Genomic DNA, 16,510 nt, shown 5'->3' with positions numbered 1-16,510 from the left:
AGCTACGTCATTTAATTACAACAATTCCTAATGATAATATAATCTGCTCTGGTTATATCAAAAAGGTTATAAAATATCAGTTAATATACTTATAAAGAGCATTTTAAATACCCACTACTTTATCTAGAACATCATTATAATTTCATTAATTCGTAAAATAGATACAGTTAACAGATAACTTTCGAATCGGATCACAAACACATTGAGCTCCCATACCTACAGTCGTACACTTTTCAAAAAGACTTTGAAATTTTTATTTTAGCCAAAGTAAACAGAATGTATGATCTCACTGACAGAAGCAGACTGACCTAAACGGTGCCCGTAAATTTAGATAGTACTACTATTACAAAATAGCTTCACAGTGTCTATTATAAGTTAAAAACAAAATCTTATATAATAAAAAGTATCACTTTGTAACAATTAAAACAAAAAATAACATTTTACACACACTGAACTTGCTCGGGTTGGTCCTGGCGACTGCGCCTCCTCCTAGATGTTTCGATATTTACAACAAACGGAGATTCAAAATCAGGCTCCGAATCAACCCGAGCTCACGAATTTTTCACAGCTCAAAAGCAAACAGTGCATAAACTGCTCCAGACCTATACAGTACAGATGTAGTTAGGACTTCGCCCCCTGGTCCCACACTGTCTAGGGACGTTCGAGTATTACAGACACAATTTAAATTAAATAAATTGCGACGGTCGGCGTGACGGGGTGCAGAAGAAAACCCTTTCCAAATAAAAACTGCTCAGAAATCTGGTTGGTGGTTGAAATTAGTTCTTCTTGGGGGTGCCCCTTTGCGTCAATCCTTGAATCTTTTGAGCGATGTAATTGATGAACACCCAGTCTTTGTAGTTGATCTCGCCGTCTTGTGGCATGGGTGCCGCAGCTGGAAAAGAAAAGTGAAATTTTAGTGTATTTATTTTGACAATAAAAAAATACCGTGTGGTGCATCGGAACACGGGAGACAGAAAATCCTATGTACAGGGTGGGTCAAATTGGACGCTTTTAAATTGAAACACCCTTTTCTATAGAAGATATACGAAAACTAATATCGGTGTCTGGAGCTTAATTTTCATCAAAAACATGATGGTGAAAACCGCACATCAATATGTGTTACCGTTTCGGAGTTTTTCAAAAATGTGCATTTTTAACAAATCGCTGTAACTTTTTTACTATGAAAAAATTTTGTATTTCTATGAAAACATTTCAAAGCACCTATTTACGTAAAATTTAATGGTTTAAGTATATTTTTTTTAAAATTAATAATTTAAAGAGTTATATACAGAAAAATTGAGTTTTATTTGGGACACCCTCTATATTTTTAAATTAATTGAAAAAGAATTTAAAAATTACCTTTCCCGAAAATATAGCACACTTGATATTTTGTTATAATCCCTTCAGAAATACAGAATTTTAAAAAGTTCGCCACTTTTAACTAGTAGGCTTTGGACCCCTTATTGATGAAATGCCCTTAATGGAACTCGAAAACATATTTTTCCAGCAAGACGACGCACCGCCTCTGAACGCTGAAGTTATTAGCAAATTTTTGCAGCCAGTTTCAAGAATAATTGAATAGCTAACCAAGATCTCAGCCGTTGGCCGTCGAGGCCGCCTGACTTAGTGTGCCCATGGATCTAATCCTATGGATTGCGGAAGAATAAAGGTTCCTTATTCTTCCGTATAATCTAGACAAGAATTATAAATATTTAGCAGTTATGAGAGGGTATCTTTCACCCCCACTGAGTTAATGAATTTCGCGAGAAATGTTCAAAAACTGCCCCGTCTGTCCATAACAGAAGACTGTCGATATGTCGAACACCTGTAGTAAAATCTCATGTCTTATGTTGGCTATTTATTTTTATTGTTATTAGATATAGTTTAAATGTGTTGATGTTGGTTAAATATATTTAAAATTGTTATAAAATTCTGCATCTCTCATAGCAAATATTATTTTCGTTTTAATTGATGCTCACAGCTAGAATTTTTTTGCATTACAGCCGGTGCCATTCAAAGCCTACTTATTTAAAGCATGCGAATTTTTATATACTCTATATCTCGAATAGGAATCGAGCAAAATACCAAGTTTGTTATATTTTTGGAAAGGTAATTTTAAATTCCTTTCAATAAATTAAAAATATACAAGGTGTCCCATATAAAAAATCAAATTTTCTGTTGATAATGCTTAAATTATTAATTTTAAAAAAAATATACTTAAACCATTAAATTCTACGTAAAAAAGTGCTTTGGAAATGTTTTCATAAAAATACAAAATTTTCCATAGCAAAAAAGTTACAGCGATTTGTTAAAAATGCATATTTTTGAAAAACTTGCCATAACTCAGAAACGGTAACAGATATCGATATGCCGTTTTCACCATCATGTTTTTGATAAAAGATTGAGCTCCAGACACCGATATTAGTTTTTGTCTATCTCCTATAGAAAAGGGTGTTTCCATTTAAAAGCGTCGAATTTGACCCACCCTGTACATTTTGAAAAGGTCAAATATTATTTCCCCAGATGATTTTATGTAAAAAGTTGTATTAGACTTTTTTGAAGAGGCGTTAAAGTCGTACTTTCGACCAGAATTTGGTTTCATTTGGTATCGGCATTTAAATGTTATTTGCTATTTCTATGTCTATTTTCAAATTTCTAAAATTTATAAAACGGTCCAGCGAAGGCTACAATAATTAAAATCATAGATAAAAGAAATAACTTTTGATTGGAAAGTGCCCATAAGGATAATGTAAATACTATTCGGCGCTGTTCTTGCAATGGCCGCTGTCCAAAGCTTCTGATAATTTCGGAGCGGTTCAGCTTTTTTCGGAATTATGTCGCCAAATATTGTTTATTCAAGTTTATTATTTTCTTTTAATTTTTTACATAAAATACAGTGGGTTGCATATAAGAAACTTTCCTTTATAGAAGGACATGTATGAAATACCTATGAAACATTGGAAACCGGCGGTATGCCAAGATCCATGATGGTTTTTGCAGAGTTCACAGTTCACACAGCTTTTTAAGTTTTTAATGCCACTTTTTTACAATTATCACGGGTTTCAGTAAATAAAATTTAAATTAAATTAAACTCACAAGATAGCAATAATTACTTTGAAAAAGGACGCTTTAAACACTTTTCGGTATTTTTTCAACGAGGGCGGTTTAAATTTTGAAAGATTTTATAATTTTTTAATATTCTAACTTTGATAAGAAAAAAATATTTCTGTTCTTGTTTGTGTCAGTGCCCTGCAACGTATGCGCTCCAAAACAGTTATAAGTTTTGGCGGCAAGCCGAGCATTTCAATCTAAAATTGTTCCTTTATCTATGTCGTAAAATACAAACAAAAATGTGACCTTGTCATTGTCGATGTCACATTTTGTTGCAATACAAAATGCAATACAAAAACTCGAAAATTTAGTTCTTAAAAGAACTGTTTGTGCTTAAAAGTACAATTTTTAAAAAAGACTATGAAAATAGGCAAAAAACGAGAATTACTCACAAAGATTCAACAACACGATATACAAAAGAATGATTGACATTATGATAATTGTGAAATAATAAACGACAACGTTGCTGAATACGACGCAATGTGACCAACATAGCGATAATAAAATTTGGCTTAAACTAATTTTTGCCGCTTTAATATAAATAAAATATCTGTTAAAATCATATCGTCGGTGAAATGTGATAAACTGCTAACTCCATTATTTCTAATTTTACAGGAGAGCAAAAAAACTGTACAAAAAAATATGTACACATGTAGGAAGTATTTTCATGTGTCAATATGATATAGAGATGAGAATTTTATTTGCTTGGGAACAATAAAACTCAATATTTCGTGTTACACAATTTTTTTTTGAGCTACAATAGGGAGAGAGCAGATATTCGTCTTGCAGAAATAAGAAATAAAAATATACTTCTGGAGATAGCAACCTTATTTATTGTATGAAATTTTGAAAATGGAATTGAATATTACCCAAACAGATTTAGAAATAATGAATTAAATTTAAAAAATATGATATTCATAACCATATATGTATTTAGAATATCGTCGGTCTAGAAGCGAAACATACAAGTCCAAAAACGAATGAATTTTTAAAGAACTGAAGTAGCAGCATTTTGGACTTAATGAATATGAAAATAATATAAAAATTAAACTTATAATTCTTAGAAGATATGGTAGAATCCTTCCATGCTTATCCTAATTTTTATATAACGGTAGTAGACCGAGCTTGAAAAACAGTGCGTGATTTTAATTAATTTTTATTATTTTTCTCCTTATTTTTTTAATTTTTATATAAATTATGTATCATTTACGTGGAAAAACGCTGAAAAAAATAAAACTGATTAGGTATTATGGAAATTCTTGTACTACTAAGTAATATTATTTAAACTATTTATAGCACGCCGATGAATTGCTCGTATATAGAGAATTTCGTTTTTCCCCCTACCCTTTACGAATACCCCGTACAGAAGGGATCGATGCAGGGTCGGACTGGCCATATTATATATATATATATATATATATATATATATATATATATATATATATATATATATATATATATATATATATATATATATATAACTATTAGGGGAGCCCCAGCCTTCCCGGGCCCCCTTTATAGTTCATTATTTATTCTTAACAATATTTGGTTTTGCATTGCATTATGGCATTTGCATTGCATTGGTTTACCTTGCATTAGGGTAGTTCCCTGATTTCTATACAGGGTGAGTCTTAAATAAGTGCAAATATTTTCAGGGCTGGTAAATCTCGATAAAAGAAACATAATATTTTCTCTTTGCCGTTTTTTCAAATAAATCCAAAACAACCGAGTTATTTCACTTTTAGAATTTCCAATTTTTTGCTATAATTTTGAGAATCATTGGATTTTCTTTCTTGTAAATTTAATCTACTACCTATGTTGCCATATTACAAACAAAATCCGATTTTTTTTAAAAAATTTCAAATTTTCAAAAAAAATTCGCGCAAAAAAACTCATAATTGTGTTTCTTGGGTCGAAATATGCTACCCCTAAAAATATTTGCACTTATTTAAGACTCACCCTGTATATAATAGGGGAAAATTGACTAAAACGTAATGCGAAAAAATACGCAAAAAAATCCACAAGGGCCCCTCTTTACATTGCCACCCGGGTCCCTTTGGCCTAGTGCGACCCTGGATCGACGTACTGTACAAAAGAAACAGGCAAATAAGAATCCGTGTGTTTCCTTTAGCGTGATCGTAACGGAAATTACGGAGATAGCAGCATTTCAGTGGCTATTTCCGATCATTGGGAGTTAGCAGATTTTATTGAGTTAAAATAGCAAATTTTTTTTAATGGGAAAAAATGTATTTGCTTTCCCTATTTATAGAGTATTTTTTTTCTCTTTCTATATATATAAACGGGATTTGGTATAAGTATTTGATACTTTTTTCCAACTACAGCCTATTGCTGCCTTCCCGTTACCCTACGCCACACGTCTCGATTTAGTGCGTCATCAGCTTCTAGGTTACGAGCTTCCATTGCTTCCTTAACCGTTCCGTTCCAGGATTTTCTAGGTCTGCCTCTCTTTCTTCTACCCTGGGGAGTCCATTGAAAAACTTTTCTTGGCCACCTGTTCTCCGGCATACGTAGAACATGTCCAAACCACTTTAAGCTGGATTTTGCAATTCGATCTAGCACTGTCTCCTCCGATGCATTCATGATACGCCTGACCTCGATGTTTGTCTTTTTTTCCATCCTAGCGCTCCTTCTAAGATAGTCCATTTCAACAACTTGGATTTTGCGCTTCGTATCTGCACTCAAAGACCATAGCTCTGAACCATAGCAAAGAACTGACTCCACCAATGTTCGTCCAAGTCTCTTTTTAGTTGTTGCAGACAAGTTTCGGTCCCACCAGAGGCTATTAAGACAACCAATAACTTGTTTGCTCTTCTGAATTCGGGTTTGAATTTCTTCTTTGCCCAAACCGTCGTTGTTGATAGTAGCACCCAGGTATTTAAATTTGTCTACTTGTTGAATCTGGACGTTATCATCTATGAAGACTACAAAACAAGCGTTGGAATTGACAGCTAAGTATTCTGTCATTTTTAGACTAACCTGAAGTCCCCATTTGTTATATTCTTGGTAAAGCCTCTTAGTCATGAACTCCAGATCGAAAGAGTCCTGCGCAATCACGACCTGATCGTCTGCAAAGCTCAGAGTAAACAGTGTATCTTCCCCAATGGGTATTCCCATGCCTTGGCATCTCGTCTTCCATTCCCTAAGGGCTACTTCAACGTAAGCATTGAAGATTAGAGGTGATAAGCTGCATTCTTGTCGCAACTCTTTTGTGGTATTTATTGGATTGGATAGCCTGTGTCCTATCTTAACGTACGCTTTATTTTCTTTATAGAGCTCTTTATTATCTTAAGTAAGGGGTCTATCTACTTCTAAAATATTCAAGGCTTCCCATATCTTGTTGCGAGGAATAGAGTCGTACGCTTTCTCCAAATCAATAAACGCTAGATGGACTTCTTGATCTACTGCTATCTTTTTCCATCACCTGCTGTAGGACAAAGAGGTTATCTGTGCAAGATTTCCCCGGTGTGAATCCGTTTTGATCTTCCGAGATTTTGTCACCAATATTATCCCTGAGCTTACCCTGCAGAACTTTTCCAGAAAGCCTGCTCACTGAACTGTTAATGCTCAGGCCTCTATAACAACCGGGGTCGTTGCGATTTCCCTTTTTAAAGATAGACACTATATGAGCCACTCTCCATTCTTGGGGTAGTTTATTTTGCAGACAGCACTGGTTGAACAGCTCCGCCAGGCGCCAGCGCAATTTCTCGGTCCCACACTTTAACAATTCTACTGCAATGTTACCAGGACCTGGTGACCGTCCATTTTTAATTTTTTTGAGACTTAGATGTACTTCTCTTTCGCTGATCGTTAAAGTGCCCGCAAGGTTGTCTTCCTCTTCTGCAGATTGGAATTCTGGTCGGTTTTTTGTTAGTAATTCTGCATAATAGTTGCGCCATTTTCCTATATCAATTTTATTCAAGAGCTTGTCCGTTTGATTGGTTTTCATTTGTCGGATTGTTCGCCAGACCTCAGTACTCCGTGCGCCCCCTAGTAGACTTTCCACTTGCTGACATCTTCTTTCCCACATACCCGTTTTTCCTACCTTAATAGCGGCTCGTACCTCTGTTTTTTTGCTTGTAATGACCCCAGTTAGTCTCTGTTCTGTCTGAGAGCCATTTTTGATAGAATTTTTGTTTTTCATTTATTAAGGTCTTTATGTTGTCAGTTATCCAGGCTGGTTCATCCCTTTTCTTCTGCATGTTCTGTTCACCTAACACTTGAAAGGCTACTTTTTTAATTAATTTTTTTTCTCTTTCTAATGGTATAAAAAACTTATTAACGTAAAAAATGGAGTTAGCAGGTTATCACGTTTCACTGACGATATGCTCTATAAAGTAAAATGAAGAGCTGCTCTGTATCTTAAATTATACAACATTTAAACATTTTTTCCAATTTATTTATTTCATTTAGTTAGGTTTATAGGCTTTAGTGTCAATTTCGATATGATTGATGACGTGCATTACCGTAAGATGTGAGCTAAGGCTCTAATACGGTAAAATACTAAATAATACTTACGAATTTCTAGCTTGACATCGGGGAAGTCGTCAAAGTTGGACGTATCATCTATCGATCGAACTTCTACGGGAATAGCTGCCGGCCTCTCCCGGATATGTTCCCAATCCACCCCTCGGAAGAACGGGATCAGTTTCAGGTCTTCCAGACCCTTTTGAGATCCTAGTCGCCTCTCCGCTTCACAGCAATATCTGAAAAACATTATACTATGAGAATACAAAAAACAGCAGTTGCGTAATGTTCACAATTAACCATAATGGTTATCCTCAATTTAATTTCTCTGAAAATTAAATTCTCTAAAAACTGGTCTACAAAAAGTAATTTTTTCTCGAACCCTGCTACTATTCCTGCTAATACTGATGTAAAATGACGTCTTAAATAGAAATATAGCTCCCGTTTTCTTCTACAACCCACCATTTTTAGGAGAGCCCTCTCTACTTTATTGCATCCGAGTTCTCTGAAAATATCTTCTTCAGCTTAGCGATGTCTTGATGGAACTTTTCCTCGTGTTCATCCGAGGCTGCCCCTAAATTTTCAAAGAAAAAGTCCATGTGCGATAGAGGGAAAGTCACTTTTAGTGACATGTTAGATTCTATGACCTGGTACGCTAAGCAATTCCTCGACCTGGGCGTCATAATCTTCACTTTCATGGTTACCCAAAAAGTTCTTACATGATGATTTGGAATTCCAACCAAGCTCTTTATTATCTTCGATTCAGGTGATCAATAAACGTTGAATCTGGAAAATCTGTCTAATCTAGGGACCCACAAGATCTCCTTTCTTGATTTTAGCCTTACTAGGCGAGAAAATTTAGTACCTGTCTTGTCCGTTGCTTTCACGAACTGTTTGATCAACCATACCATGATGTGCAAAGACGACAAGTAAATATTTTCCTTCGGGGTCAAAGGATCATAGGCGACATTTTTCTAACCTGGAGTAAAACTTTCTCGCAAAATTTATTATAGTCTGGACCAACAAAGGATTAAAAATAGATGGAGAATATCTTCACCATCTAAGATTCACCGATGATTCAGTCCTAATTGCCGATAGTCCTGAAGAACTACAAGCACAAATTAATGAACTAAATACATCCCAGCATTAAAGTGAGCCTCAATATGAATTTAGCAAAAAAAAAGTACCTAATGTACAACGAACTAGTGGAAAGAAAAGACATTCTAATAAATAACACAACACTGGAAATGGTAAAAGAAAATATATATTTGGAACAACTAATACACATCCCGAGCTGTGTATCTACTATCAGAAATCAACAGAAGAATTAACTTAGCATGGAGCACTTATGGAAGAAACTCAATCATATTCAAATCTAGAAAGTCACTCTATCTAAAGAAGAAAACATTTGACCAATGTGTACTACCACTACCAGTCATGACCTATGCATGCGAAACCTGGTATGGAACTCTGTAACTAAATAGCGATCGGTAGCGATGAAGAATACTGACCTTGGCCGTAGAAGAATACTGACCTTGGCAGTATTACTAAATTTTAGAACGGATTCAATATTACGTCACAAACTTAAGTCTTATTGTTTTTAAGTTTGTTCATTTACTTACTTGACTATCGTATCCTTGGCTTCCTCGGAGATGGGCACCTCCGCGGGGAATACCAGTGTTTCCCTCCAGTTCATCACTTTGCGATATGTGTCCTGCGGATTTTCAGAACAGAAAGGAGGGTATCCTATTAACATTTCGTACATAATGACTCCCAGCGACCACCAGTCGCAGGCCGGTCCGTAACCGGTCTGTAAGAAAACTTCTGGCGCTATGTAGTCGGGGGTTCCTACTGTGCTGTAAGCGAGTGCGCGCCGGTTCTTCTTCCAACTCTCCGCTCGTCGCTTCGAGTCCATAGGTGATGAGGTGATAACTATAAATAAAAAGGGAATATATGTTAGATAAAATATGTAGTTTTATTTAAAACTATGCAGGTTATAGAGCATAAGAAGGTTTAATTTGTTTGTATAAAATATTGGATATATTCAGATTGTATTTCATTAGTTTGCCGTAGTAACTGTTAGAGAAATGTGATTTTATCCAATGGAAACTTATCTGTACGTTGTATAGTCCTTAATGTTAAAAATGTAATTAGAGTGCTATAGTTTTAGTTTAAATCAATTACTCTAAGAGAAGGACCTCTGTCTAACGTTTCTAAACGTCCTTTTGAGTAGAAATGAGGGATCTATTAAGACTTATACAGAAAACCCACACACACCCACACACAAACCATTCTGAAGCAACTAAGAAAGGAATAATTAAAACTTTATGTCATCGAGCAAACACCATATGCAGTGATCAAGTAACACTTAACGTTGAATTAAATAATATTAAAATGGATTTAAAAGGACTAAAATGGTTACTCTGAGAAGTTCGTAGACAAAATTATATCAACTTGTAAAACTGATTCATTGGTTCATCGACCTGAGGAGGATGCTCTCTCTCTTGACTATTCCATACGTAAAAGGAAAACATAAAAAAAGATCAAGCGAATAACCAAAAGTATAACATTAAAACTGTCTTCAAATCTGGATCGACTCTAGACTCTAAGAAGCATCCGGAACCATTGAAACAAGAGAAAGAGTGCATGTACCAGGTACCTTGTGAATGCGGTGAGCCGTATATTGGAGACTAAACGTCCTCTAAATGTACGACTTGGTGAGGACAAAAAACATGTTCAAAAAGGTGAAACAATGAAGTCAGGTATTCTGGACCATGTTTGGTCAGTTTTTATAGCAAGCAATAATAACATTTTCAGTAATCCTAGTACCGAAATACCTAACCACTGATAAAACGATCCAATGCAGGCATTCTAAGTGGACAACCTCACGGTTAACTGCACCCAACTTTTTCATAGATGAATGCCAAATAAATAGGTAATAGAAATAAATAGATCACGGAAGTCCGACATTCTTTTATTTTCAATACTGAATCATTTTGAAAGCGAGAATTTACAAGGCAACGGTACGACCAATAATGACATACACTGCAGCAACTCGACCTGATACAGAGTTAAACTAAACAACTATCCGAAATGAGAGTACTACGCAGAATAGCTGGAAAGACGCTTCTGGACAAGGAGAGAAATGAAAACATAAGAAGAGCATGTAAGATGGAAAATGTAAATCAGTGGGTACTCAGTAGAAAGGAAGAATAGAACGAGCATATCAGCAGAATGGACAACAGAAGGATAGTGAGAGTTGCACGCGACAAATCACCGCTAGATCGCAGAAGCTTAGGACGTCCACGAAAACTATGGACCTACAACTTGTCAGTCTAACCGGTAGAAACGACGAAACCAAACAGGCGATTCGCCTATTATGAAGAAGGAAGAAGAAAAAGAATCATTGTCTACCACATTCAAAGAAATACCTTAGGTTCTTTCGGCACATTTCGAGAGGAACAGATGGACTGGAAAAAATCATCATCGAATGGAAGATTAATGGCAAACGATCAAGAGGAGGGTCTCCGACGCTCTGGGTGGACCAAACCAGAGATTAAATTAAATAAATTATTGGTCACGGTCTGCAAAAAGCTCTCCAGCTGCTCAAGATAGAGAAGGATGAAGAACAACGATCAGCGCGATTGAGACGATGATGTCACCTTACTCTTTCGAGAGTTAACGGACGAAAATAATTTTTAGTTTATGTAAGTATCTCCAAATTGATTTTAATTTTAACGATTATGGAAGGAGTATACTCCTGCATTAAGCATTATAATGCTATCCATGTATTCAGGCATTAGAATTCCGTTTGACATTTCAATTGACACATTTGAAATTTTGCGGGTTTGTTGAGCTTTTCTGAGCTTACATATTTCATATTGTTTATAATTTATTCTGCAACTGGTTTTGTTTAGAGGTGGTAAAACTAGAAGAATATTGTCCCAGAACTTAAATTAGCAGTCACATCATTGCGAGTACTAGAATAAAACTGTAAAATAATATACCATCTAGGTATCAGTTTTAAAAATGACATTAAACTTTTTGAAAACAGCCTTAAAACGATATATTTTCAATTTATTTAATAATACAAACTTATAATCTTATTCTAAAGGGTCTTGGAATTAGTGTAATAAAAACTTCCTTAAAAGCATCTCCCTGAAAGTCGCTCCCAGACAACCTTTTACCGAAATCTTTCCTTAAGTGCTTTAAACTTAATTATATTTGGGTTTCTAAGCAGACCTCAGTGGAAATCCGCAAATATAAATTAATAAGATCGTCTTCTATTAAGATATTTTGATTTATTTTTTATTTTAGTATACATCATGCAACTGGTTCAAATAGTACCTATTCGTGTATATCCTAAAATGCCTAGTTTAGTTACAAGGTGTAGAAGTTTCATTTTTAATTCGATTTTTTCCAAATAATTTATGAAGTACCTAACGTCAATATTTGGAAGAAAATTCGTGTCCGGGAGTTTTTTGACATGAGAAATTTGATTTTGATGTCAATATGACTCCTATTTGTAGGTGGCGCCACCTACATGTGTTTTGAAGAGTAATAACTTGTCGTCCGTACCTGTATAAAACTACAGATTACAGTTAAGGGTTGGAACCTTTGGTGTTACAGAGCAAAAAAAAACACTAAATCACCACAATACACCAAAACACTTTTACTTTTACCCTGGACGCGCGTTTCGCTAACCATGTTAGCATCATCAGCAGATGATTAGAAACTAGAAACTTACAAACTACAGAGGCAAAAATATACCTTTCAGTAACTTTTTAAGGAAAAAATGTTTCTTGGTAAAAATCGCTACGAGCAACCGTTCTCAAGAAATTTAGAATGGAAATAGTCAATACATGTCATTATTAACAAAAAATAAACACGTTGAGTAGATAGATATTTGAATGAAATAATAAATTTGGGATATTTTTATTTTTTTTTTAAATTAATCATGCATTTTTCTGCAAAAAATGATGATAAAACAGTTTCTGTTGAACTTTAGGGACAAAAACAATTCAAATTTATGATTTCAGTCTAGTAACTATTTAGCCAACATGTTTAATTTATGTCAGTGATGACAGGTATAATTTCGATTTCAAATATCTCGATTACCATGACTCGTAGCAATTTTTACCAAGAGACCTTTTTTATGTAAAAAACGTCATAAATGTATATTTTTTTACTCAATAGTTTTATTCAGGTACGGACGAAAAGTTATTACTCTTCAAACTAGTTAAAAAATAAGCAGGTGGCGCCCTCTACAAGTAGGAGTAATATTGATATCAAAATCAAATTTCCCATGCCAAAAAAACTCCCAGACACCAATTTTCATCCAAATATTGACGTTACTTTAGAAATTATTTGAAAAAAATCCAAATAAAAATTAAACTTCTACAGCTTGTATCTACGAAAATTTTTATCTGCAAAATATGCTGCCGAAGTTTCCGGAATACAGTTCGGACCACCCTGTATAACACATTCATTTTTTTTCTAACAATATAGTTAGTTCAGTCATTGGGAATTTTTGCTTGGAAAAAGTCCGGAAGTTTTGCAACTTTGCAGGTTTATAGGTTTTGGGTCCCTAACTCAAAACCATAAATGCACATTTTCAGTCTTGCCGCCGGCACCGCCATCTTGCGAAAGATGGCGCCCAAAATCGGTATTTTGTGAATATCTCGAAAACTATGCGTTTTTCGCAAAAATCTGAAGAGAGCAAAATTAAAGAGAATAAAATTTCCTATAAAAAGGTTTAATGAAAATTTTCGCTTCAAAGTCAACCGTTTAGGCACAAAATCCTGGAAATTTTACAATTTCGCATAAAATCTACAATATATAAAATGCTAATGTTTATCTGTGTCGTTTCTACTGAAGTAACGACTTGCTCTAGAAAGCTTGTTGCTGTTTTTACTAAAAGATAGAATTTGCACCTCTAAAAACTGTCGTCGCCGGATTTTTTGTGTTGAAAATGTGTACTTGTTTCCACACCACCCAAGAGGTAAAGTATATGGCGCGTTTATTTTAACGTGGTCTCCCCGGAGGCCTAGTCCACTAGATAAATTAAAAACTTTAACTTATCTGCACAAGCCCGACGGATCTGGCTCATTGATGTCAAAGTCGATCGTGTCTGCTGTACTAGGCTGGTCAGGGTGGTCTCTCAATACGTCCAACTCTTCATCTTCAGCCGCCAGAGGGATATCTACAGGCAAGTTGAACTCCTCTTCATCGAATTCGTCAAGTGACACTTCAGTGACGTTGTCACAGGATTTCCCATTGCAGTATGCACAAATCATTGAACATTTTAATCCTGCTTTTCTGCATCCGCAGGCTTTACCATAGTTGTTAGTTTTGCATTTACAGGATAAAAATGCCAACAGGGATTTTGGAGCTGGATCTTTCAACGTTGTGACTGGAGTAATGCCTGTTTTTGTTTTCTTCCAACCCCATTCTTCGGCATCTTTGGGACAATCAGACCAATGCTGAATCTGGTGGTAAGTTCGCAATGAATGCTGTCCAGCACGACAATTAATTATTCATAAATTAATGTGCGAATTAATGATACGCCACTGTTTCATGACAAAATTGAAGAAACTAAACTAAAACTAGTTTTAGTGAACCCTTATCGACATTTGATTTCGGAAAATCGACTATTCATAATATATCATATTTTACGCAAAATTGTAAAATTTTCAGGGATTTTGTGCTTTTTTTATAGGAAATTTTATTCTCTTTAATTTTGCTCTCCTCAAATTTTCGCGAAAAACGCATAGTTTTCGAGATATTCACAAAATACCGATTTTGGGCGCCATCTTTCCAAGATGGCGGCGCCGGCAGCAAGTCTGGAAATGTGCATTTTATGGATTTTAGTTAGAAACCCCAAAACCTATAAACCTGCAAAGTTTCAAAACTTCCGGACTTTTTTCCAAGCAGGCCCCTTTTTGATCCCCAATGACTGAACAAGTCACATATAAGCAATATACTCACTAAAATCGGAAGGTTTGGCTTGACTAAGATCCCTGTAAAAGTCCGTCCGGTGCGATTTCTTCAGCCCGGTGCACAGTCCGAAGTCGGACAGTTTGAGGTGGCCTTTGGCGTCCAGTAGGAGGTTGTCGGGCTTGATGTCTCGATGGATGAAGCCCAACTTGTGGATGGAGTCGATGGCCAGCGCCGTTTCCGCGATGTAGAACTGCGTGCACTCTTCCGAGAGCGTGTCTTTTTTCATGAGCAGCGTCATCATGTCGCCGCCCGGCAGGAACTCCATGATTAGGTATAGGTTGATTGGATCTTGAAAACTGAAAACGTAAAAACATACAGACATCAATAAAAGTTGGCATCAAAGATATGCGAAGTTTAAAAGATACGAAATTCGATCAATAGTAAAGTGGTCTAACTTAGGGTTGCTAACTTTCAAAACAAAAAATAGAGGACAAGAGGGTAAAGAAGAGGCAAAGGCGAAACATTTTCTGAAACTTCGCCCAAATGTCTAGAATTTAGTTATGTCAATGGTATGCCATTGATGGTCTTTCTTACTTTCTTAAAAATATTTATACTGATATTTATACTGAAAAAAGTAAAAGTAGCTAAAACAAACCATTTTCAACAAAACTTGTTTCAAAACATAAGGTAACAGTAAGTAACATATTTATCGCTTCCACTAAGATTTCTTGTACCGGGTGTCCCACTAAGAATAGCTCTCGGCTGTATCTCGAAAAGTATTAGTCGTAGAGCTAGCGGAAAAAAATATTTATTACTAAAAAGAGCATGAGAAATTGCTGGAAATTATTTTCAAGTTTGTAGAGCGGCCGCTAGAGGGTGCAACTGCTATTAAAAATAAGAAAAATGAGTTTTTACACAATTTTGCTTAGATAATGGATATTATAAATAATAGATTCATAATCTTCAGTAAATTTTGCATATTTCTTGTTAGAACCATTTTCCCCTATCTGCCAAAAAAAGTGGTGGGGGAAGATTAGATCTGTTTATATTTAAATGTTAATAACTCCGAACTGGTTGATCGGAATCCAATAGTGGGGGCTCGTTTAAGAGGCGTTTCTTTCTATATTATACCATATAAACAATAGTATAGATTTTTTGAGGTGTAGACGCTAGGAAGCGCTGTCTTACAATTTAACAGACATTACGCGTTTTTTTAACGAACATTACGCGTTTTTCGAAAAAGGGTTAAATATAAATAGTATATATGAAGAAATTTTAGCTGATACTAAAGGTAATAAAAAGTTTAAAAAATTCAGCGAAAACCGCATCTTGATATCTTTTTTTCAAACCAAAGTTATTAGCATAATTACTTAATAAATACGAAAAAAATAAGCCATTAACTACCTTATCTTTCTAACACGGTATCCCTAGCCATTTTGATTATGACCATTCTAATAAAAAGCTATAATTATAGGAAAGATTATTTCATTTAAAAAATCGACAATGTACCAGCATACGATAATACTAGGTGTATTAATATCTACAACAATTAAGATATCGAATAGAGTGACTAAGAAACGACGCTTCAGTGAATTCATGTGGTAGGCTTTGGAAAAAGTTGCTTTTAAAGAGAGATAGTTTAAACTCAAAAATATTATTATATCATCAATTTGATAGTCTTAGCAGCGTTTTTTATCTTTTGATTGCTTTTTCTAAAAATGCCTTTCTTCGAAAGAGAAAAACGCTGCTAATACTTATATCAAAAATGTTGATTTAATAACTCTTTGACGTTTATGCCTATTACGTCAAAAGCATCTTTTCCAAAACTTTTTCCACCATACTCCACTGATGGCGTCATTCTTATTAACTGTCGTTGATATCATAATTATTAGATATTAATACATTCATTATTGTATATCGTATTCATATTGTCGATACTAAACTAAACTTAATCATTTTCATCTTATTTTTTATT

General features: G+C 34.9%; 1 protein-coding gene across 1 annotated transcript in view; it reads right to left on the bottom strand.

Moving 5' to 3' along the window:
- Positions 1-763: 763 nt before the first annotated feature.
- The window catches only part of LOC115889727 (serine/threonine-protein kinase tricorner-like), a 465,046-nt gene continuing 449,299 nt past the window's right edge, over positions 764-16,510 (bottom strand). The window contains exons 4-7 of the mRNA XM_030909793.1: positions 14,584-14,891; positions 9,219-9,528; positions 7,648-7,835; positions 764-892 (exon numbers count right to left, since the gene is read on the bottom strand). Coding sequence (XP_030765653.1) covers positions 777-892; positions 7,648-7,835; positions 9,219-9,528; positions 14,584-14,891 — 922 coding nt within the window. The 3' untranslated portion in view covers positions 764-776. The remainder of the gene's footprint in view (positions 893-7,647; positions 7,836-9,218; positions 9,529-14,583; positions 14,892-16,510) is intronic.

Source organism: Sitophilus oryzae, unplaced genomic scaffold (assembly GCF_002938485.1).
Source record: "Sitophilus oryzae breed Bouriz unplaced genomic scaffold, Soryzae_2.0 scaffold_845_pilon_pilon, whole genome shotgun sequence".
NCBI classification, from domain to species: domain Eukaryota; kingdom Metazoa; phylum Arthropoda; class Insecta; order Coleoptera; family Curculionidae; genus Sitophilus; species Sitophilus oryzae.
Note: the sequence above shows the minus strand (reverse complement) of the source record. Positions and strands in the feature narration are given on the sequence as shown.